This window comes from Podarcis raffonei, chromosome 4, assembly GCF_027172205.1.
Source record: "Podarcis raffonei isolate rPodRaf1 chromosome 4, rPodRaf1.pri, whole genome shotgun sequence".
In the NCBI taxonomy this organism is placed as follows: Eukaryota; Metazoa; Chordata; class Lepidosauria; order Squamata; family Lacertidae; genus Podarcis; species Podarcis raffonei.
The window spans coordinates 50343734-50369330 of record NC_070605.1 but is presented as its reverse complement, the minus strand read 5'-3'; the positions used below and the strand labels follow the sequence as shown (position 1 = coordinate 50369330).

At 38.5% G+C, this 25597-nt stretch overlaps 1 protein-coding gene across 3 annotated transcripts in view; it reads right to left on the bottom strand.

Moving 5' to 3' along the window:
• Positions 1-25597, bottom strand: part of NCAM2 (neural cell adhesion molecule 2) — a 197262-nt gene that overhangs the window by 92766 nt on the left and 78899 nt on the right. For all 3 annotated transcript variants that reach the window (XM_053386518.1, XM_053386519.1, XM_053386517.1), the window contains exons 2-3: positions 3897-3971; positions 281-487 (exon numbers count right to left, since the gene is read on the bottom strand). In XM_053386518.1, coding sequence (XP_053242493.1) covers positions 281-487; positions 3897-3971 — 282 coding nt within the window. The remainder of the gene's footprint in view (positions 1-280; positions 488-3896; positions 3972-25597) is intronic.

Below are 25597 nucleotides of genomic sequence, written 5' to 3'. Positions count from 1 at the left end.
TTTCAAGTTAAAAGTAAACCATTGTTGTTGCTGTTTAGTCATTTAGTCGTGACCAATTACTATAAATAAGTCTTCTGCTGCCATCTATTACAAATATATATATGAAAATTTGCTTACTTCAAAGTAATCATTGAGTACATACAATACTTAGCACTGAGTAGCCCCAATATAAGGAATACTTTTGATATAAAGTTTACAGAGCACTTATATTCATCGTTTTCGGTACAACATGATGGAAGCCTCACTACTGAATTTATTTTCACCTTTGGATTTTACTTACGGTAAATTTCCAAAACAACAGTAGCCTCTTGAGTCTGTCCTCTAGAATCTGTTGCTTGACACCTGTATATTCCAGCATCTTCCACATTGGCATTGTAGATTGTTAACCGTGATCTGACACCTTCTTTCTGTACTACCACTCTTTGATTAGATACAATCTTCTCTCCTTGTGGGTTGTACCAATCTATACTCTCAGCCTCACCAATTACTAAAGGAAAGAAGAAAGAAAGACAACAATGTACATAATGAATAATGGACACGGTATCAGATACATTTCTTTAAAATATGCTATGCTCATGTGCATCAGTTTGGTTCTATATTTTGGGACAATATCAAGCAGTCTCACAATATTATGTCCAGTAGGGGTCTTCCAGAAGTTTGATTTTGTTAGGGGTGTGCATCTGATTTTATTGAATCCTAAATTAGAAACAAGCAACACAAAATGGCAGGTTTCAGGCTTGTCTAGGATTCCCATATTCAGTAAAAATTCAGGTGATCTTGCAAAAAATAAAAGCTCAACAACTTTTTTTGCAATCTCGCCAAAATAAAGCCCCCTAAAACCCAGGCATTTCCTACAAAATGAAAAAAAAAAAACAACAGATGGGGATGTAGGCCCCCCAAAAGAGGACATGTCTGGGCTTTTCCGGATGTATGGCAAGCCTAGGGTCGTCCAAACCAAAGAGGAATCTGTCTGAAGTGCCTTGAACTGAATCAAGGACAACTAAAGTGATTTGGAGATACCTTCTTTTTTATATCTGTGGACAGTGTGCCTGCAAAAATCAAACCATTTCTCCCAAGATTCCAATGTAATGAAATTCCACTGTAAAAGTGGGAAAGCGGAAATAATTTAACTGGGTCTCTGCAATCGCAATGCTTCAGGGAAAGGGTGCTAAAAAGTACTATATCACTTTGTTTTTACCAGTTCTGCTTGTTTTGCTAGTTCTGCTAATGACATTTGTTTCCAAAATGATAGACAATCGAGTCTTTCTGCCTTTGTGTCATTGCCCAAGCATCCATTCCTGCATTGATATAATTTTTAAGCTGCTTGTAAAAACAAACTCTAAAAACAACAAAAATAAAAAACAACAACCATTCTATCTTTTATTTGAATAAAACAACTGAAATGTAGAGTATTTTCAGGAACAAATTATTCATTAGTGGTTGACATTTGATTAGCTAGGTTTTGTTTGTATTACTTCTTTTTGTAATAATCTTTAATTATCTGCCATTAACTCAAAATTCAATTGGTCGGAATGAGTAGCCATAAAAATAATTACATGGAATGAACTTTGTACTTTCTCCTGTCCTAATATCATTTCAAAGTTAGAAGGTAGTGACCCCATGGTTTATAGACCTAATAATGTATACTTAAATTCTAATGGGATATCTCATTGTCTCCTGGCTATGATACGACAGTAAAATCAACTCCTTTCAAATCTCACTTGGAAGCACATTGCAGAGATTCTGAAGCATAAATGCAGTGGAAATGTGATTTTCAGAGTTAAGACTTAGAAGGAAATTCTACCAATACCTGTACTCATTAAATGAAACTCCACATTGTTCAGATAGTTTAATTTATTCAGTAGCCACTGAATAATTAGTGCCAGAACATTTCTCAATGTTTCAGTTCATTATACATTTTTAATGCTTTGTAATGCATTTGCAGAACAGGTAGAGTTTTTTACTCAGTGATCTAAGTACCAGGAAAAGATTACCCTCTAAATTTCCATACAAAGGGTTACTATGAAAAGCTCAGGAGCACATCCAGTAAAATAGAAAGCAACTCTATTCTTGCTATCTTTTCAGAAGTGAAAAGAGGTCATGCCCAGTGCTACTAATGTTTCCAACCAGCTCAGTTCTTCTCTCACTTAATTGCCTTAGTTTGTACCCTCTGCAAACTGGCTGCTTCAATATGAAAAACTCAATTCCTACCCAGGGCTGGCTCTACCATTATTTTGAGGTGGTGCCTGCATTATTTTTGGGGCCATGAAAGAGAAGCAAATTATTAGTTTTTTAATTTATCATTGTCATCATTGTCATCATCATAAAATTTACATACCGCTTGATTTTATCTATCTATCTATCTATCTATCTATCTATCTATATATCTATATATCTATATATCTATATATATATATATATTGTCAGGAAACTGCCATCAGCTCAGAGGCGAGAGGTGGAAGGGCAGTTGGGTTACAGGGAGCCTCCAAAGATCGTGAGAAGCAGCACTTCGTGGAGGAGGAAAGCCACGCCTCCAGTGGGCAAGGGGTCCCCCTCTGCCCATGCCCTCTTTGCGCAGTTGGTTTTTGCACAGAGAGGGGAGGCGTAGGATGGGGGTCAAAAGACTACTCTGCTGGGGAAAGTTTAAGGACCGCACACTCCCAGATTCTGCTAGTGACTGAGCAGACATGGAATTGAGTCGATCTGCATTGTGAACGTTTTGGACAGATAATAAAGCCTTGAAAAGACCAAAGGGGAGTCTTGCCTGTTTGCTCTCGAGCAACCACGCATAACATATCTCAATATATCTCAATATATCTCAATATATCTCAATATATCTATCTATCTATGTATACAAAAAGATAAAACAATAAAACTGAGAAAAAATCACAACAATACTTTAAAAGATACAAAATTTCTATTTTATTTTACTGCCAAGAAGGGAAGTGCTTCTGCGATTTTTTTTTTTTTTTTTTTGCTTCAAGTATACCATCTGACTTGAAGGGAGCACTATATGCTGTTCTACCTGAGGCTGCCAAGGTCTCAACCTCCCCTTTTGCTCCTTAGACTAGTGATTCCAGACCCTTAGAAAGGAATATTCACTTCTGAAAGTTTGCATTTAAGGGACCGTTTCACCGGGTGCCTGTGATCACCACATGGCACTGAATGATAAGAAAACACAATTCAAGCAAAGCACATTCCACACGGTTCAATGCTATTGGGGGGGGGGATAGAGTTGGAGAATACATAATTTGTACAGTTCGTGCAAAGATCAGGGACCATTTTCCAATCAATCAAATCAAAATAATATCAGGCATTATTCTCAAGTGGGGTAGCTGCTTTCTAATGCCTACAAATAATTTTTTTTTGCTTCCATAAAAGCTCTGCAGGACCAGGCTTCCTGTAGACCAGAGAGTACCTATATTGGTATGTAACTATATATAATCTAAAATAGTACAATAAAATATAAAGTGCACACAACATTAAGAATCCAGGCTGGTGCATCAAAAAATAATGTCAAAAAATATTACAAAATATTAGGTTGAAACTGCACTCTTCCTCATAAAACTCCAGCACACATCTGGTTCCAGGAAGTGTCTTATGACCAGGCAGGAGGGCCATAAATATTTGAAATTTCCTTGCTCAACCACTTCCTTCCTTCCATCAGCTCATAGCTTCTTCTTTCACTGATGTCTATGTAAGATATTGCCTTGCCCCATATTCTCCGATCTTAGATTCCCAGCCTCAAATACTCACATTCCCATCAGGCCAATGAACAACTTTGTTACACTTCCTTAACCACCCCAATGCTTAGCTGCTTGCCTCCAACTGGTGTACACACTAGTCACACGTGAAAAGGGATAGAAGTCAAGTTGAAATTAAGCAAATATACATACCTGTGCATGTGAAGAATTTGGATACACCCACACTGACTTCTACCTTGCTGAGGGAAATTGACACTTGTAAAAGTGCTGCAAAATAAAATAAAATAAAAATTATTATTATTGAAGCAGAATTTTCCATATGTCCACAAAGAGAAAAACTTCCACATATTAAAACCATAAAGAGAATCATGTCCCTACAAATTAGATTCCTCTCTGAAAGAGCCTTACACCCTACCTCTTGGAATACTTCTAAGTAACAAGCGCCACAGACCAATATTTAGAAGCAGAATCCAAATATTAGGGGCAGACATACTCATGTATAAAAAAAGGGGGGGACAGGTAATGAGATTTTTTAAAGGAGACAATCACGTTATTCTAAACACATCACACCATCTATTAATTTTTAAATACATTTAGCTAAATCCAGACTACGCTAGATGAACTCAATGGTGTCTAAATAATTCACACATAAGTAGACCTACATGGTAGTCCTTGAGTGACATTGTCACAGATTGTTACCTGCACAATGTCCCCAAATTACAGCCAGTTGCCACTTGCTATTTTCCTTCTGGAAACAAAACAACAACAACAAAACCACCTGTGGCAAAAAAAAAAAAAAAAAAATGACCCTGTTTACTACAAGCCAATGTTAGCAGATTAGGGTGAATAAAAAAATCAACAAAGATCAAGAAACGGTGGGGCATATCCATATTTCTCTAACCAAAAGCAGTTCTCTTGAAGGTTTCTTAATGGAATCAGAAAAATATTCCATTTACCATTAGTGTTAGTTAACATTGGTTCTCAGCTGCAATGTAGCCCCCCCCCCCCGACAAGTTACAAAATTTTCATAACACTTTAAAAGATTTGTCATTTGTAAAAGGGGTCATATTCTGTTTAAAGAAATCCATCTTGCTTACTACTCAGCCTTCCCGTCAGCAGAACTATCATAAGAGTTGCTTACAAAATGATTCTGTGCCCAGTCTGCTTGCAGTCAACAAACTACAGCTTTCCTCTCAGCTATCAAACGGACTAAATATTAATGTTAATGTGCAGCTACATCTCTATTTTTTTTGTTTACTTGATTCCATGTGTGAGGAACCCTGAAAGTTACTAGGACCATGACAGAGAGACAGAGAGTGCTTCCAAAGGTTAGTGAAAAATAAAAATAAAAATCCCATTTCTGCCCTGCTATCTACCATAAAAGCTTAAAACTCATCAGAATATGTTAAATCACTCATTGCCAATGAAACAGAATATTATGTTTACTGAAAGGGGACAGAAGACCATGGTTCTGAGCGACATACAATTAAAACAGGAAAACAGAATTCTGAGTAAATTAGTGATGCTGGCTTCTAAAAAGTTCCAAACTGCATGCAGAAACTAGAAATTGTCCTCTTTTGGGGGTCTTCTGGCAGTTCCCCCACTTCAAGAAGTGAAGTTACAGGGAACCAGGCAGAGGGCCTTCTCAGCAGTGGCACCCTCCCTGTGGAACACCCTCCCATCAGATGTTAAGGAGATAATGAACTACACAATTTTTAGAAGACATCTGAAGGCAGCCCTGAATCGGGAAGTTTTTACTGTTTGATATTTACTATGTTTTTATATGTTCTGTAAGCTACCCAGAGTGGTTGGGGAAACCCAGCCTGATGGTGGGATATAATAAATAATAATAATAATAATAATAATAATAATAATAATAATAATAATAATATAATAATAATAATAATAATAATAATAATAATAATAATAGATCAATAGTAATGGGCGTAGCTGCAATGTTTAGCTGATTAATAGGCTAGATTAATGAGTGCATTTTTGTAGTGGTTAAAAAGTTATCTCTGATTAATTATGCTTCACATTGAAATCATTCATTGTTTTTAATGGGATGCAGTCAAGCAAGAAGGGCACCCTAGTGTTGTTTATGTCCCCCTTCCCTACCCAGAGGAACCCTCTGTGCTACCAAAAATATATTTCTGAGGGTTGGGGACACTTCAGAGCAGTATGGGACATGGCACAAGAGACTGCAATATTTGCTTGCATTGGATGCAACCTGTAGTATTGTGATGCTACAAGGACAGACAGCACAGCAGAAAACCTATTCAGGCATTATGGAAATGGAGTAAGTTCTCCATAAGGAGGAAAACGTTGAGATGAATATGTTACCTTCAGCCCATCTCTCTTCCTTTTCATCACCTTCCATGAGTTGGCTGGAGAACCACACTGCCAAATTTGAAGAAGACCAAATTTCCAAGGATTGCTGAATACACTAATATTCAGTTGGCACAGATTGCTCCTCAACTTAAACAATATGAGGAGGAATAGAATTTGAAGGCACTGGTATTAAAAATTCTAAACTACACTTATAAATGTAGGCACAACTCTAGTAGTAACAGAATAAAGAAAAGAATATAAACACATGTTCTACATATGGTTATTTAATAATTATAAAATAGAAAACAAAAAAATACCATATGCCCTCTTTCCCCAGCCCAGCCAGAAGCATCATTTCTGGCAAGGCTTTATGTAAATACGGTTTGAGAGAATTAAAAATAAATAAATCCCTGATGCAGATTAGAACCGAAAAGTATTTCCTTAGTGATTAGTTGAGCAATCTGTGCTTATGAGGTAGTTAAGCAAACTCTATTACCGGTTCATGGAATGTTCTCTCATCAGTTATTTGAAGTATGACATTTAATTAAAATGAAAATATTCTGAAGGGATATCAGTGTCCAAAAAAGTTTTATGTCATGACCAGATGTAAAGCTGTAAAGACACGACAGGAAGTACTAAGATGATGTGATGAAGCTACTGCATAAAAGGCAGGAGAAGATCAGTTCTAACTCGCATTTATGCTTGTGCAGCCCATAGTTATTCACTTGTGGAGCATCTATCACATCCATCCCCCTGCTGGTTTACTGTGGTCAGAGCGGGGAGGTGAACGGCCCTTCCTACCTCTTGACAACAATGGAGGAACATATTACACCGCACATGTTTCTCCTCTCTGCTGGTGGAACAATAAATGCAGTGGATCTGTAAAGAGGCGTGTTAGGGGACTTCTAGCTGGTTTAGACATCCCACCAGTATGCATTCATATCTGCTTCTGGAGTAACACTTATGCCACTTCTTTAAGCCCCTCAAACAGTCAGCTTGAGTGACATGTAAACTTGAGTGACATACAACAGCACTTCCTCCTCCTCTACCCTGCAGTCCCCTATGCACCCTCAAGATCTGCTGAAGCATTGGGGGATCCTAGAGTAGACTTTTTAGAGGTGTGGGGAGAGGAGAGAAAAGGGAAGTATTGTTATACAGTACCCTTAGTATCTCAATTTACACATTATATTTCTCAAGTTGCTTGTGCACTATATCAGAAGTTAATTATCCTTTTGCTATTTTCTATTTCTCCATATTTCTTTAATTACTGTGGTACCTTAGCTGTCAAACTTACTCCATTCCGGGAGTCCATTTGACTCCCGGAACCATTCAAAAACCAAGGCACTCAATCGGAAGCCACAGAAGCAGTGTCAGACGTTTGCCCTCCGAAAAATGTTCGCAAACCAGAACACTCACACCTGGGTTTGCGGCATTTGGGAGCCAAGCCATTTGACAACCAAGCTACCACTGCAAGGTACCACTGGTATCCTACAGACATATTCTACAATAATTATTTTCTTATTTTTCGGTGAACAACCTTAAGCCATTAAAAACAAAATGTAAGATAGTAAATTCCATTTCCATAATATGCTATTGATTGTTACTAAGTGATATCCAACAACAGTCAATTCAAATATTATCTGAAATATGCAGATGTGTAATAATATGTTTCTCTATTTCTAAAAGCTAGAAATATGAATCGTTCCTACTCCTAGAACCCATTCTCAAAATTCCCCTTCCCACTGGAAATGTTTCTCCATTGAAGTAACTCTATACCCATGCTGTACCATGTGCTTACCATATAAACTGGCTCCATATATGACCTGCTGTCAATATAGAAGTGTTTTCTCTATATTATTATTATTATTATTATTATTATTATTATTATTACAATAGAACTTTTAGACAGGTATGTGGCAGTAGTGTATATAATGATTAAACTACGGTTACCAGATTTCTCCCCCCCCCCCAATGAATAGGGGGACACATTTCAACTTCAATGGATTTTGTATGGGAACTGATTTGTAAATCTGGGGATTGTCCTTGGGAAACGGGGATGTCTGGTAACCTTAGATTAAACCTTTCCTATTTGAGAAGTTGGGAGGCACCATATTGTGTACTCTATTTTAAAGATGAGCTCAAGTGTTTTGCTTTGCTTTTGAGTTCAAAAACACAAAATTTGCATCCCTGAATGCTCAGCCTTGCTTATTTACGTACATTGAAATCAACAAATCTGTTTCCTCAAAAAATGCAATTGTGTGATGAATCAATAAATATTCTTAGACAGAACCTATGCACATTTAAATAGGTCAACAAGAAAATGCATGATCTAGTTAAGATGCCTGCATTGCAGGGGATCACTTCCAACTCTACAATTCTATGATCATTAATTATTGCAGTGGGAGGAGAAAGATTCGGCTGATTAATGTCCTCTGCATGGCAACCTCTGCCATCCTCCCAAGTAGCTTTATGGCATCAGCTTTTGGCAGTTTACATTGCGCAAACTTCCACAGGTCCTGTAAGCTGCACCTGCCAGTTTTGACAAAACAAAACTTTAAACTCTACTGAGGTCATTTAGAGTTTATTTTTCCTCCTCCCATATTTGGCAAACAACAGTCTCCAGAGTCCCAAAGGTAATGAAGGATGTTTGTTGTATTTTTTAAGTGTTTGCCATTAAGTTTCAAATGGGAATTTTTTTCATCTGTTGTTAAATCAGTTATCATATGTATTTAAGAATTTAGGATTTATTCACAAAATCACTGAGATTTATCAACATGAACTGAAAATAAGTTGACTAATTCTGAAGAGTGAGTCTAACTTGTTTACCAATGACTACTCTTCATTATACTGGTATTATTATGTTCCTAGCCTGACTGTGTGTAATATTCTTCGTTGTATCATCAGGCGAAGTGATCTTAGTTTCTCTACTTATGGGACTGAACTAGAAGTCACACAAAGTTCATTCAGCCCATGGGATTTTCAAGATGTTTCCAGTGTAAGAAGAGTGATGCAAGTGTTTCATCCTTTGGTACAGAAAATAAATATATGGATGCAACAAGCCAGAACAAATTAGGTGCATTTAAATCCCATTGTAATCAACAAACTTTTAAAATTTATGGCACTACCTAGTCAAAGGTAAATATTTTAAAGTCTAATTTATCTAAAAGGAAGCCTAACTACAAGCTTAACTCTCTTCTGTTGAAATCAGTGGCACTTAAATATAATGAACTTTGGCTTGATAAATTATGTTAAGAAGTAAGTTCCAGTTTCAATGACACAACCTGAGAAGTTGCTATCCTTAGCCCCAGCCTGAGCAGTTGCTATGGTAATACTGTGCTGAAGATTGTTATATGCAACCTTTAGTAAGCTGGTATTCTTTCAGTACCTATGCCATTTTTAAAAAAGCATTATTTATGCTAAATTGTGTGTTCTATTTTTCAAGGCCTATATGGACCTTGAAAAACTATGTTCATAGGGCACATTCTTAATTCCTGACTAAACACAGCTACACACCTAGGATTTGGTAGCTACCCTCTAGATTGAGAAATGCTTTGAGTCAAGTCTTGAAACCCAAAATTTTAATGAACGATCCTAGGCGTATAACTGGTTAGTCAATGATTAAGAATGGGGCCTATAAACATTTTCAGAAGGCCCCTGGTGTCCTGGCTCAGTTTAATACAGAAATTTGTATTAATATGTGATTAGCTTCACATACATTATTAATATTAGTTGTAACCTAACTTTCAGAGGTACAAAATGCCCATCCCTGCCCATTCATTTTAATTGGAACCGGTGAATCAGCTCTCTTGAAAATACACCCTGGGGAGTAGGAAGCCCACACTTATTTTGAATTACACTATACTGCAGAGAACTTTTTGTAGGATTCTTGCTAGGAAGAAAAGTCTAATAGCACTAACATCCTTTTTGCAGGAGTCGTAACATTGTTTGTAGTAGCTTGGATTCAGAGGTCTGGAAAACTGTAGATGGCGGGCAGTAAAAACCCCTAAAACTCTAAGTAGAAGGCTTCTATTTAACATTTTTGGAATACTGTATTCTCTTTTCCAAGCTATGTCAAAGCTGTTTTGCAAATTAATAAAAGCCATTGTCCACACTGCAGCACCATATTCCCTGTGGGATGTTCTGATGAAACGACTGCTTTCCCCTACAGTAAATGCCTGAATATTCTTGCACAGAGACTTCTTTATATAAGAACAACAATAAAAAAGACAATATTGCAGGGTCTTACTATTTTACATATCATAACAGATTCATTTGAGATCTTTAACAGAAGAATGTAAATGTAATGTTCACTATGGAATTATGTTCAGTTGTTTGCATGCAGTAAATTATAATTTATCTTAAACATTGTTGAACTAAAACTTTTCAGCCATTAAAGCAATTGCTAGGCAAAGCAGCAGGCTTGCTGCTCAGAAAGTCAGCGGTTCGAATCCCCACGATGGGGTGAGCTCCCATTGCTCAGTCCCAGCTCCTGCCAACCTAGCAGTTCGAAAGCACATCAAAGTGCAAGTAGATAAATAGGTACTGCTCCAGGGGGAAGGTAAACAGCGTTTCCATGCACTTCTCTGGTTCGGCAGAAGCGGCTTAGGCTGGCCACATGTCTGTGGACAAACACCAGCTCCCTCAGCCAGTAAAGCAAGATGAGCACTGCAACCCCAGAGTCGTCCGCAATTGGATTTAACGGTCAGGGGTCCCTTTACCTCTAGGTAAAGCAGCAGTATGCTGTGCTAGAAAAGCAGAAGTTGCCTAAAATCTAAAAGGGTTTGGGCTCAACTCAAGAGTGAAAGGCTTGTAAATTAGTGATCTGCTATGCATGGCACTACTGTACATGCTATTTTAATGCCCCAACATTTACAGTTTAACTATGATTGTTTCCAAATTAGCATTGAGCCATTTGTTTCAAGCGTCAGTATTGAAATGGAGTAACATATCCGTTAAAATTATTTCAAATAAAATGGAATGACATTAAAGGAGGATTAAAGAAATATAAAGCATCTAGCCATGTTTTTGTTCTCCCTGCACTGTTGGAGCAGGTAGAACAAACCTGGGAATTGAAGATTTGGGAAAACTGGTGCACTCAAGTGCTGCTTATGGGATTCTCAAAGACATCTCTGTGTGGTCACTGTGAGAACAGGAAACTAAACTAACTGATTGGGCCTTTGACCTAGTCCAGCAGGGCTCTTCTTATGCTTTTAATGTCTTTGAACAAGTATATACATTTATATGGGCTATCTTCTCTTCCTGCTCCTTTCCCCTGCCCTTTCTTCTTCATGACTGCACAGAGCATGGTATGGCACAGTCTATTGCGGGTCCCCCCCCACCCCAGGTTTCTTTTGTCGTGCTTTCCCCCCTCATTTTCTTATAATAGCATCTACTTCTGCAATGTCTGTAGTCATATATCTATTGCCTGTTTGGGATTGCTTTTTCTTTTTTTAAGAAAGTAAACGCTTAATGAAAAGTGCATAACTTTTTTCCAATAAGTGCATGGATTTTGGCTACACAAGTATCACCACTAATCCCTGAAGACAGAAAATATAATAAATGATTCATCCCTTCTCTAAACACAACCTTCCAGCAATCTTTCTAATATCCAACACAGAATGTCTTTTTAAAAATCATCATTTAACAAGTTAATGAGTTACTGGGGTATATAGATCTGTTATACAAAATATGGAAGGGAATCAAATACGGGGAAAGGTAATGAGTAACTAAATAAAGATGATTTTGAAAGGGCAAGATACACCTCTCACATGGTGTTTGCCATTCCAGAAAGCTGAATATGATCCATATTCATATATCAATATATTTCCAGAAGCAATTTGTTTTGCACATACACAAAATCAATGAACACCACCATAGATTAGAGCCTAGAAGCAAGAGACTTCAGTGCCCAGACATTATAAAAATCCTTAGATTGGCATAAAAAGTCAAATTACATGAAAATCTGCTCTCAACTAACCCTGTCCCTCCAAAAATAGCTAAGAAAATTGCTTAATATTTTCTGAAGAAATAGAGAATAATAAAATAAAAAATGCTTCTATTGTAACTAAAGATTGAGGATAGTTATGAAAAAGGAGGTGGCAGTATAGAATGCACCACTTCTAACAGCAGGTAGGAAAACCATAGTTTTTATAATTCCCTTCTGAAAGAAAATCGTTTCTCCTTGATCGACTGGTTTGTATTTGTGGGGAAGTTATATTATTTTTTAAATGGACAAGAACTAAGAAAACCTGGAGCCCTGCACCAATAGTATGCAGCAGTACAATTCTATATACCATGACAGCAGTCCATCACATCATTTCCACACCATTCATTTGCATTTGTAGACCCAGGGTTAGCTCACAGTGCTTACTCTGAATCTAAACTGTAGCATGTGTGAGTTTGCTACTTCTTTCTCAAGAAAGGTTAACTAAAACCTTTTAAATGAGTTTGGTGCCCTCTTGTCTGGACACTTTCTGTACAGTAAGTGCATACTGGCAAAAGTTCTTATTAATACACACCTTGTCCTTTCCTGCTAGAGCCAGGTTGAAAAGATATTCAATATGGCTAACTTAACTCAACAACCCCCCCATTCACAAACTTCACTTCTGCCAACTGTTATGTACTGAAGTTCTCACCCTGGGCCAGCAGGGGGATACTGTAGATAGTTATGCAAATAAGGGATCAAAAGTGACGTTCAGTGATTGGATAGTTTTAGAAAATTGTTACAGTTACATTGTACTGGAGCTCTATATAAGCAGGCTGACTGAACCCTTCAGTTCAGTTCTGTTCTGGCCTCTGAATAAACAAGAGCTGTTGAAGAATTGCTGTGTCATCTGATATGTTCACCCACAACTTAACACCAACCAAAGACAATCAAACACACCCTCTCTCACCACAAGGAAACATAACAAGTGAACAGAAAGAGAACCTACCCAAGTGACGCTTGCACAAACCCCACACACATACACTAAGTAAAAGAACATAAGCTTTCCCACCCCCTCTCTCCCTCCCTCCTCTTTTCTTCCCAACCCTATACTGCATATAACACCAATGCTTCACAACAGATGTAACTGATCTGTAGAAAACACAACCTGAAGAAAGAGACAATGTGTGTGCTTTTGTAAACCAGGAAAATCTTTAATAAGAAATATTTTTAGGAAGGAAGGAAGGAAGGCAAATATATGCCCCACAGGGATACCATGGAGGTAAAATTAACTAATTCTTCTAACAGATATCACAGATTAAGTCCAAATGATCTCCAGTCTTTATGAATAAACAGGAGAGAGAGAAGGAAATAGCAATTTTGCTTGTGAGCCCTGATATGAGATGCCATCTTTTTGAAAGTTTCCAGGTCCCCCAACCGACCTTTCACAGGTAGAAGGGGCAGCCCACCTGTTGATCACCTGACATCATGTGATTCGACTTCAAAGGAACCATCAGAAGTCCACTTGCAGTGCTCTCCCTATTCTTTCCCTCCAACTGCAATTCAACACTTTTTTCTCTTGGGTGCCTTTTTCTGTGACAGAACCATTTTAAGTGTTTTAAATTATGCCAGTGGGTGCAAAGGAAGAATAATCAAAGCACTTAGAAGTTTCATTTAGGCCCCACACTTTTACCTATCCCACACATAACATCAGGTGACATCAAGTGCTGAACAAGTAATTGTGGTCTGTGAAAAAACCATATCATGGGCAAACTGGGGAGGTTTGGTGGGCCCGCCTTTTGTTCTAAAATTACACACACAAATGCACACACTGTATTTTGTATCCTGCATGCAAACAAGAAGAGGATACATTCCCACAATTTCAATCCAATGTTTTTTGAAGGTTTAGAAATCATTTTCAGTCTCTTAACTAGAGATTTTCCCAGGAGAAACAATGAAAATCCATGGGGACTCACTATGATTCAAAATTATAATGTGTAAGAAATTTGACTAATAAAGAGGATTAAAGAGTTAGGTGGTCATGCTTAGTAGGAATTGTATTATTTTAGTATATTTCTCCTTGGAATAAAGCACACATGCCTGAATAAAAATTGGATTACATATCAAGCATGAACTAATAAAAGAAATAAATGCACAATGGATAGTGGTATTCTACATTTGGCAAAATGTTGTTGGCTTTTATCACAAAAATGACCAACATGCAGAACTCATTTCCAGTTTTTCTAGCTGAAATGCTGTTGGACTATCACTGAGCTAATGGCCCTTCCACTAACTTGACATTCATTGTTCAATTTTTTTTGAAAAAGATAAGGAAGATATAATAAAGAACACAACAGGGCTGTAAACTTCAGAATTAAAATGCATTGTCAGAATTTTGTGGACACCCTTTTGTGGGGGGGGGAGTGTATTTCAACTAATCTCAAATACACGCAGATCCTTGGGGAAATGTCTTGAAAAGCAACCGTTTAAAAAATGAAATCATATTCAACAAGGAAGAATAAAAATACCAATTCTCATCTTTAAAACTATACCAATTCATAGGTAAAAATGCACATTTCTAGCAAGTGTAATTTAAATTGAAAATAAGTGTTTCCTATAATGTAACAACACAAAAGAAGCATAGCTATAGAAGCTATAAAACAGTATAGATTTCTAAGATTGTAAATTCTACATACATTTTACTTTATAGAAAGCCCCACTAACGTTTGAGTAAAGATACACAGGATTGCCCACTTTTGAATTCCTGAAAAGTGCTCAGGTATATTTTTGTATAATATATGTAGTGTAGATGGTTTTGAATTGATTAAAAAAATGCTTTCCACATACCTGCTATCCAGACTGAAGAGCAAATGTATATGGTGCATTTAAATAAGGTAGTGTATTATACCAGTATTAGATAAAACTGAAACTGCAACTAATTCTTTCTAGACTATGACAAAATTGTTTGAGGTAATTTGCTCAAACAATGATTTAAAAAGCACTTGGTGTCAATAAAATTGAGAGGTTTTTGTTTTATCCACAATACCTAGATATCAATCGCCACAATCCAAAACACTTTATAGCTACTTCCATGAACCCCAGAGGCACTTGTGCTTCTTGAGGAGTGCCATTTTTTTAATCCCTCCAAATGTTTCAGCAGCATTTACCATAGGCAGCTGGGGAATGCCTGCATTTTCTCCTTTTCTTGCAGTAGCTTCTTGCCTGTACAACAACACTACATTGAGATGTAGCATAATTCCCAGACAGGCCTTAGGGTGTGGGGAATGGTGGCTATCAATGGAGGACATTGTTCATGTCGTGTCATTCCAAGGGCATGCTGGGGGATAAATAAGACAGGCACTGCTGCCACAAGCACAAAATGGAAAATATAATTAAAGTGATAAAATAGAAGAACAGCTGCCAGTGATAAGTGTAAGTTAACGCTCCCAAAAAGGGGGGGAAAGAATTTTTTTAAAAGTCTCCTTGAAATACCCATTCACCCCAATTTAATCAGCTATGCCCTACAAATCTCAGGTTCTCATTCTTTGTCCTATTTCAGGTGTTTGTTACATCTAGTGTTTCTTGGTTCCAGTCACAATTTTTATATAAAAGGATTAGCCTTTCCCCCAGCAGAACAGGCATTTTCAGATTGCCATTCTTGCATACTCAAGACACCAGTGAGAATCAATAAACACCCTGCAGGGCAGTATTATATACAGTAGTGCAACACTAATGTCCTAAAATTATGCCCTAGGTTGAAACTTCAGGGAACCTCCATTAGTATAGGCACCACTAATCAATTAGTTTAAGTTACAAAATAAAAATAATAATGAATTACATATAAATAAGGACATTGCTTCAAAAATAAACAGAATGAGCAAGGAAAGCAGGCAAGGAAAATAACAGTACTATGTTAACTGGTACATTTTAGGAGTTTGCTTGTATGATTAAGTGCTGAAACTCTGCTTCATCAACTGCAGCTTTAACAACATATCAAATGGAAAGAGGGTGCCATTAAGAGATAAGTGCTTTTCAGACTTTTGCACAACTCCAATCTGCAGTACCCCTTTTCTGATCTTGACCAGGCAGAGCTCCAGATTATTTGGGATAGGGATAGAGATAGGGATAGGGCCAGCCCAATACATTTTGGCACCTGAGGTGGATCTCAAAATGGTGTCTCACTCCACATCAGGAAAGAAGGTGCTACAGAATAGCTATGTTAGTAACAAGGAGGGAAGAAAGATCAACATTGGGGTCTGCTTCCCCTGTGGATTCTGCCACCTGAAGTAGTCACCTCATTTTGTATCATGGTTGAGCCAGCTCTGAATAAAGATTGGCATCAGACTGTATTTCCCTTAGTGATCTTGCCACCTGAAGAGATGGCTTCACCTTGCCCCATGGGTGGGCTGACCCTGGATGGGGGTATGGAAGGTATCCTACCACAGATATTAACTGCAGTCTTTAACTGATCTCAAGCATTATGCAATGTTTATTTTAAAGCTTGGAAGTCAGAAACAAAGCAGTACTGAACATAACAGTAAAGGTAAAAAAAGAGGAAACCTGCTGTGAATATCCTGTTTCACATTACAGCTGCAGTACTCTTAAGTGACCTCAAATTTCAAGAGGACTATCTTAAGAGTAGTGTTTCTCAGATTTCTGATAGCCAACACAAACTTTTTTCTTAACTGAAACAGGAACTATATTATTAGGCCTTCCAAATGTTTACTCTAGAGTAGGAAAGAGGAAACATTGCACACTTTGGAAAGGGATGATACAAAGAGAGAGCAGACAAGCACGTGTAGATGCAATAGCGGAGAACTTTTCTGAGATGTGGTGCAAGAAAGGAAGAAACCAAATGATCTTCTCATGGTACCCTGTTCCTGCTTTAGTCAAAGCAACACAACCTGCCTGCTTCTTCCACTGCTTTCTACTCACTCTTCAAAATGGTGTGTTGGCTCCTCGGAAATGAACTGAAGCAACAACAATAATGTGATTGGTTGAAACTATCCAGAATAAATTCATATTGATCCCATGACAACAATCAGAGTAAAATTGGGGAAAATATTTTGAAGTGCTTGCAATGGATTTGTTGTGAGTGTCAGTCTGCAGTGAACCACTTTATGCAAACTAAAGCAAATAACTATTTCCTGATTGACTGGCTTGAAAGAAGGCTATATGGTTGGTCTTGTTGCCCTGCTTCTACACTATTTTTCCATGAGGAATTATCTGTGGGGTAGGGCATGGACTGGGGCTTGTCTTCATGATGATGGTTACAAAAATGTTCATTTCTCATAATTCACAATAAGAATGCAGGAACAACTAGAAAAGCCTTGGCTCCCCTCACCTCCAATAAAATCACAGCATGCAAAGTAGTAGTAGTAGTAGTAGTAGTAGTAGTAGTAGTAATGCCTTTATTGTCAATGTATAACCTGTGTACAATGAAATTAACCAAGCCTCCCCCCCCCACCGCAAACACTCAATCTCATTGCACTCTGTGTGCTTGTCGCACAACACCAACCCCGAAAGTCAGTTGCGCTATATTATCGTCTGTGCAGCAGCCTAACAGCCCATGGATAGAAACTGTTTTTTAGCCTGTTGGTATGACTGATTATGGGACGTGGGTGGCACTGTGGGTTAAACCACAGAGCCCAGGGCTTGCCAATCAGAAGGTCAGTGGTTCGAATCCCTGCGACGGGGTAAGCTTCTGCTGCTTGGTCCCTGCTCCTGCCAACCTAGCAGTTCAAAAGCACGAAGTGCAAGTAGATAAATAGGTACAGCTTCGGCGGGAAGGTAAACAGCATTTCTGTGTGCTGCTCTGGTTCACCAGAAGCGGCTTAGTCATGCTGGCCACATGACCCAGAAGCTGTACGCCAGCTCCCTCGGCCAGTAAAGTGAGATGAGCACCACAACCCCAGAGTCATCCATGACTGGACCTAATGGTCAGGGGTCCCTTTACCTTTACGACTGATTATACTTCTATATTTCCTGCCCGAGGGTAGAAGATTAAAGAGGTGCTGGCTGGGGTGTGAATTGTCCCTGAGAATTTTTCTCGCTCTCCTAAGGCAACGAACCCTTGTAATGTCATCTAGTGGGCTCAGGGGACCGCCCATGATAACATGTGCTGTGTTCACCACCCTCTGTAAAGACTTTCTGTCCTTGGCTGTCAAGCCAACGTACCACACTGTGATACAATATGAGAGGACACTTTCTATTGTGGACCAGTAGAAGGAGGTCATCAATTGTTGTTTAACATTGTTCTTTCGCAAGACCCTGAGCAAATGGAGTCTCTGTTAGGCCTTCCTAACCACCTGAGTTATATTGTTTTCCCAAGTGAGGTCTTCACTAAGGAATTTTAAGGAAGAGACTCTCTCCCCGCAGTCCCCTCCCCCCCCGATATACAACGGGGCTAGTTCCCCTCTCTTCCTCCGAAAGTCCAAGACCATAGTGGTAAAGGGGGCAAGAAGCAAAACGGAGACCGATGCCAAGCCCTTTTGAGTTGGGGGTGGGATGAAATCTGAAAGTTCTCCCATCAGTGTGCACTCAATGCTTGACCACCTCTCCATTTTTTCTCCTGGATATTTCCAAATCCTGAGTATGACACTGTACTTCCCCAGTCTCTCTAAGAGATCAGCACCATCATGATACGCTTTCAGAAGAAGAATGAAAAGGCAAGTGAAAGTGCATGTAAGACTGGTGAGGTTGATGGAGAAGAGAATCATTTGCATGTTTCTTTTCTAAAATCTTTCCTTCCAGCAGCCTAGAGTGCAGTCATTAAAGCTTCACTAGGACAATGCCTTCAAATCAACAAGCCTCTTCAGTCTTCCTCTTTCCATGATGTCATTGTAATGACAATTAAAAATGATCCTATTAACCTTTGCTGGTTCTGGCAAATGTACAGGATGCTTAGTTGTATAAGAGCCACTTGTTCCCAATTAAGTTATAATGGGCTATCTTTAAATACGATAAACATTGATTGGTTGGTATAGTTTTCAGAAACATACAGTTTTTGATATGTACATCCAGAACTTTTGTGTTCTTTAAAATGTCAGCACTCTACCAGTGCCAGAAAATGAGGGGCAAGGCACACACACACACATACGCACACACATTACATAAAATATGAGTCAAAGAAACAGAATGTGCTTCCATTGTACTGGCTGTTAAGATTGGGCAAACAAAAGGAGGGGGAAGCAGCAGCAACAATTATGTCTTGTTTTGAAAACCAGCTCTGAAAATTAACTCAAGAACTATGCGCTTCCCTTTTTGAAATGAATATTATATTGCTTTAAAATAATGTGTTCATTTCTTCAAGATTTAATCTCTAAATAACTGCAAAAAATATGATAATGTAATGATGCAGGCTTAACATAAGAAAGAGAAAGTTTGCATAATTCATAAACATATTGTATTTCTTAAAACAACTAATGTCTCTTTTATAACTGAAAGTATTAAGTATTTAATACCTTATACTAACAATAATTTTACTGAAATACTAATGCCAATCTTTTCTTTTCTGGCTTGGGAATATCTTACCCTTATATGAAATCAACATATCATATATGGTACTTCACTAAACATTTGAACTGTTCATTCAAAATTATATTCACAGTGAACACTACCAAAAACTACCACAAAATTACAGATGGACAAATTTGTCTAGACTAGTGTCACTTTCACATGCGCATTTTAAATTTTTGTTCTCTTTTAGCATTATATGCATTTTTTTTTAAAAAAAATCATATCAAAATAACATTTAAACTGGTAACTCACAGCTTACATGAAGATTCAGTTCCTGGGTTCCATGTATAAATGCAAAATCACGTAAACCCAGGAACCCCTGTAACCTATGCCAATGTTGGGTTTCTCAGTGTCCCTCTCCACTTGAAGAAAGAGATGAGTGGTGAAATCTGAACAATGGCAGTACCAGGTTCACTGGCGGGGGGGGGGCATTCCATTGTATATCTAATATTCAGAAAGAACAAACAAAAACTGCTTGGCCGCCATCAAGGCTGCACACCAATGCATATAACTTAATCATAACACCAGCACTCTGCCACTGCCCCCACAAGTCACTTGAGTACAGGGTGATTCGAAGTGAGGAAATGATGGAAGGGTGTTAAACCTTTTCCCCAACCCACATTACCTGATTCCCCAGCTTGTTTTCCATTCTGAACATCAGCTGAAGTTGCTTTACTTGGGGAGGGGGGGATGGGTGTCACCGGGATTCAATTACATGCATTTGAATGTAATGAGTAGCTATTTCTTACATGTTCTAAGCTACTCTAAATACTTTTGGTAGAAGATCATGACAGAAATAAGAAATGAAACTGAGCAAGGTTCTCAAATTGCTGGAGAAATGAATATCTACATGACTAAGTAAAACCAATTAACATATCTAAGCTAAACTCATTCTCACTTGCTATGAGGAATTATTATTCTTAAGTACTCTAGGGATACTGTTGACTACTGAAGAGTAATGCAGATTTATAATAAGACTTAGGGCTGATTCAGACATACTTGTACATTATGGAACATAAAATCAATTACTCACAGCTGAATGTGAAAATTGAAAAGCAGTATGTTCAAGATTATGTTAGGTAATATGGAAACTCTGTTTTTGAACTGCAAAGGCTGTTTAAATTCATATATTAATTCCTGTGATGTGCATAGAAGGGGAATAAGAATCTACAGGAGGGGACATATCTCAAGAAAACTGAAGCAGGAAAGGAAGGAAGCCGAGGCGTGAGGACACGCAGTGTAAATATAATGACTTAAATTGTTGATTGTAAAATATTGCTTTATTTTCTTGTTGTTTGTGTGTGAAAAATAAATAAACAGTGACCCACGCCAAAATAAATAAATAAATCATATATTAATCCAGTGAATTCAATATGCACTCCTCACTAGATTTTGAATACAGATTTGTTGGTACACTACCAGGTTCAATTTTGTCATGAAGGTACTGCAGTTCCATTTGAGCAGACAAGAATTCCATATCCTTATGTCCAGTTCAATCTCATCTGACTTTCTTTGCAGAAATGGGATATTGGGGGCTGAATATAGTGTCAGACTAGAACAGGGGAGACCCAGGATCAAATCCCCAACTAGTCATGAAGCTCTCTAGCCAAGCTCAGCCTAACATGGTAGCTCAGTTGATTAGAGTGTGGTGCTGATAATACCAATGTTGCAGGTTCAATCCCCATATGGAACAGCTGCATATTCCTGCATTGCAAGGTGTTGAGACTAAATGATCCTCAAGGTCCCTTCCAACTCTACAATTCTATGATTCTATTTAAAAAAAATGGGGCAAGTACTCTTCCTTCAGCTCTGGAGATGAAAGGTGAACATGACTGTAATAAATAGATAAAATAGAACTTGCACAATCTTGGAAATTTGTGTTGAAAAAAGAACAGAAAAAAACAATTATCACTTCACCCTGGTTCTTAGTAGGCATGAGTCCCAGAAGTTCTGTCAGCACAGTGGTGTAATTGACAAGGAATTTTAAAATAGATCCTTCTACAGTGAAGGGTCTTCTCCAGGCTAACTGCAGAAGTGGGTAAAAGACTGTCTTTCATTCTTACTTTTAAGGATACTTTCTCAAGCTTAAGCAAGATGTTGTGTGTTGTGGTCACTTCTTAGGTGAAAAGGAAAATGGTTATAAATGGTATCCACAAAGCCCAGCCCTCGAATTTTAGCTATATCACCCCATAGCTTTGTTAAAACAAGCTGGATTCCCTACAATTGGGACTTCTAGATTCCCTATAATTCAAGCATTGATCTAGTCCCCACCATAAGTTTTCAACAAGAAGACACACTGTCAAGCTTGAGTTCAAATAAGTCTGTCATTCAAAAATGAAACTGATAAGAACTTCCCCTGCACAACTATGACCATCCATTTTATTTCTCTACTGAATGAACTTATCTGACTTGCCACATGTTTTACAGCTGCAGAGGATGGGTTAACACATAACAATAAAGATGCAAATGAAACTCATAGTTATGGGGCTTGGACCAAACTAGACAGAAATGTGTGTTCTTTGTTCTGACCTTAAAGAACTGACCCATATCTTCCTTCCACTTCTATTCCTTTTGTGGTCTTTTTTAAAAAAGTTTTTAAGGCTAAGAGCAGGGCCTCCCTCCCTCCCCCCTGCTTTTTAATGAAGAAAACTGAGACAATACTTGTCTGAAGAGCAAGATAAACAAACTGGGTGGTTATTTCCCCAGGTATTCCTAGCTAACTCATCTGACCTAGCCAGTCAGCCCAACTATGTCTCATCATCCTGCCACTCTTTAAGCCCTTTCATTATTATTTTCTAAGGGCCTGGCAGGTGCAGCAATGGTGCCATTTTAGTCATTTGGAAAGTGAAAGTGCAGATATAGCATGCTATAAGAACATCATTACAGTCCTGCTGGTTTAGACTGAAAGTCTATCTAGTACAGTGGTACTTCGGGTTACAGATGCTTCAGATTACAGATGCTTCAGGTTACAGACTTCACTAACCCAGAAATAGTACCTCAGGTTAAGAACTTTGCTTCAGGATGAGAACAGAAATCGTGCAGTGGCAGCGGGAGGCCTCATTAGCTAAAGTGGTCCTTCAGGTTAAGAACAGTTTCAGGTTAAGAACAGACCTCCAGAACGAATTAAGTTCTTAACCCGAGGTACCACTGTAGTGGCAAACCACATGCTTGCTGTGTAGCAGCATACCAAGAAAAAAAACATTGTGTTATGCTTTGGAAAAAGTCCCCACTCTCCAGAGCATTGTCCATAGTGGAGCCACTAATACCCTTATGTTGTATGAATCAACAATTCTGTCCAAATAAGAGTGTGTATGATCAATGAGCAAAACTTTTTTTAAAGTAAGCTAAGCTTGTTGCCTATGCTGAATTTAATATTTTATGTTTTGTATGGTTGCCATACGTCCAGAATTTCGTGGACATATATGGGATACTGCTGTCTATAGCAGGGGATTTTCACTGTTTGAAATATGGCAACCCTAATGTTTTGCTTACCCTGGTCTTTTCAATAGCACAACACAAAGCCTCTCTGCTTATCCAGAACACCACTGGTATTGATGAGATATTATATAGCTGGGGTGAAATCTGTTCATACATTAGAAAATAAAATGTCATCAATGAGTCATATTCAATGTGCTCTGAATTTATCAGGGCCCATTTGGCACTATTGCAATATAAATAAAAACCCTACATGCTCTCTTATAACTGAGCTTTTTCTTCTTATAGGCCATAAAGCTTTCTCCTTCTTGGTACATTTATTATTATTATTATTTTCCATACTATAAGGTTGCTCTTTGTATTCTTAGATTCCTACACATATTTTCAGATTTAAACCTGGCACTTGCTTGCTATATAAAGGGACCAACACATCGACTCAAAACTTGATTTCACACCATTACTACAGATAAGTATGCCAATGCAAATGCTTCAGATGATGCCAAGCACAAACACAGCACGCACGAAATGTATACTGCCATTTCAGATATAAACATAAATTACTTTCAGAGAATATCAACTTCCTTCGTGGATCAGAAGAAAGGTCTCAGTAGTCCTGTTAGCAGAGAGAGCCAGTCAGAGACCTCTAGACAGCTCAACAGCAGAACAGGAAGCCTCTTCCCCCTCATGTTTTCCCCAGCTGCCAATCAGTAATCTAATTAATCTATAATGGCTTACAGTACAGCAAGGAATAGATCTGTCCTCCTTGAAGTTGTCTAGTCCTTTTGGGCAGGGGGGAAAGTCATTTATCCTATATCCTGAATACAATGCCATTGCTACATAAGCAGTGGGGGTAGGATAGGGATAGCCATCATAAACAAGAAGGATAGGATCAGAGCTCAGCAAAGACATAGAAATGTATTTGCTTCCCAGTTTGCTGGCTTCTACACATTCAGATGGCTGTGTGTGTTCTATTATAAGATTCCCCACCACACACAGAGAGAATCTGTTTGACATGTAGCTAGGCTATTTGTAGATTAATAGTTCTATTTCTTCAAGACACATGAAAAACAAATGAAGTGGCATTGGTCCATAATAGGGGATGTGGGTGGTGAATCAAAACCCATGGTTGGGCAATGTCTTTATTAGAACCAACCAAAATGTCATAGAATAGTGTGCAAGCTCCATCATTATTTTGTAATATTTTGGTTGGTCCCAATAAAAGTGTGGGGTTTGGGGACTTAATGTTGGCTTAATTATTTATCTGCAAAAAAATCAAAATATTAAGAACAACAACAACAAATAGACATAGCATGTGATGCAGACATGTGTTGCATGTTGAGGTCCCTCAAGCCAGCCCTAAATAATTCACAATTCACACATAATTTTTGTTTAAGGTTTTTGGCATAATTTTGTCCACAACTTTATTAAAATACATAAATGTGAGTGGTTTCTTAGGCATTGGTTATGACTATCTGTCCCCACACCCAGGGACAGAACTGACTTCTGGATTCCAGCAAAAGCCAGTAAGGGAAAACAATATTGGGGAGAGCATGGAGCCAGGCACCAGACCCTCATCCCCCCCGCATGCTCCCGGGGGCTTGTGCGGCCCTAAGCCCCATTCAGGGGTACAGACGAAAGAATGGCAAGCCCCTGGATTCCTTTAATGGAATTCCCTTTCCACAGCAGCATTGGAGAGGCAGGCACTGCCAATCCTTACCCCTCCACCAACCAATTTTTTAACCAATGCCTAACCGCAACCTTACAAGTTTTGACAATTTGCTACGCAGTAGGCAAAAACCAAATGGCACCAGCCAATCAGCCAGATGGCAAAATTCCTACCAGGCCCCCGCTCCAAGGCGGACGACCCCATGACAGGCATAGCAAGGTCAATGCAATAGCCCTAGATTAGGGAGGGTGGACAGGTGATCCAATGCATGCAGCAAAAGAGCCCAGTCAGTGCTGCGTGACTTGATTTATAACCTTTGGTCCGTCCCCCTAAATGGCAACACCAAAATTTGCCCAGTAACCCAACTGCCCAATCACTGTGAATGGCCATCCATACTAACCCACCCAGCAACAGAGGGGTGGCCTGTCAGACCCCATCACAAGACGTGCTCTTTTTGAAAGAGAACACGCTATGCATAAACTAAACAGGAAATCGGAAACAAATGTTCATCTTGTTAAGATACTTTCATACAATCTATTCATGTATTGCACTTTATAAAGATACTGGCCTGATTTTCAACTCACTTTAAAACAGAAATCTATGGGATTGTGATTTGCTTTTCTACAAACAAATCACAAGCAGTAACCAAGCTTTGCTTTTGGCTTACTAGTCATGGTTTATTTGAGCCCAGGTTCAGACACGCTAAGCTAAACCATAGCTTAGGTCCTGATAGGACAGCACGCTTCATAGGCATGGGGAAGGAGTGAATCACTCATCAGTTTAGCCTTATTCACCACCATGCTGCATGTCCACCTCTAAACCTTAGTTAAATGTAACTGTGATTTAAAAAGTTGTGTGAACCAAACAATTGCAGCTGTACATGGATTATTTACACAGTAACAATATTTTAGAAAATTACACAGGAATATATTTATATATTTAGGGGACGCGGGTGGCGCTGTGGGTAAAAGCCTCAGCGCCTAGGGCTTGCCGATCGAAAGGTCGCGGTTCGAATCCCCG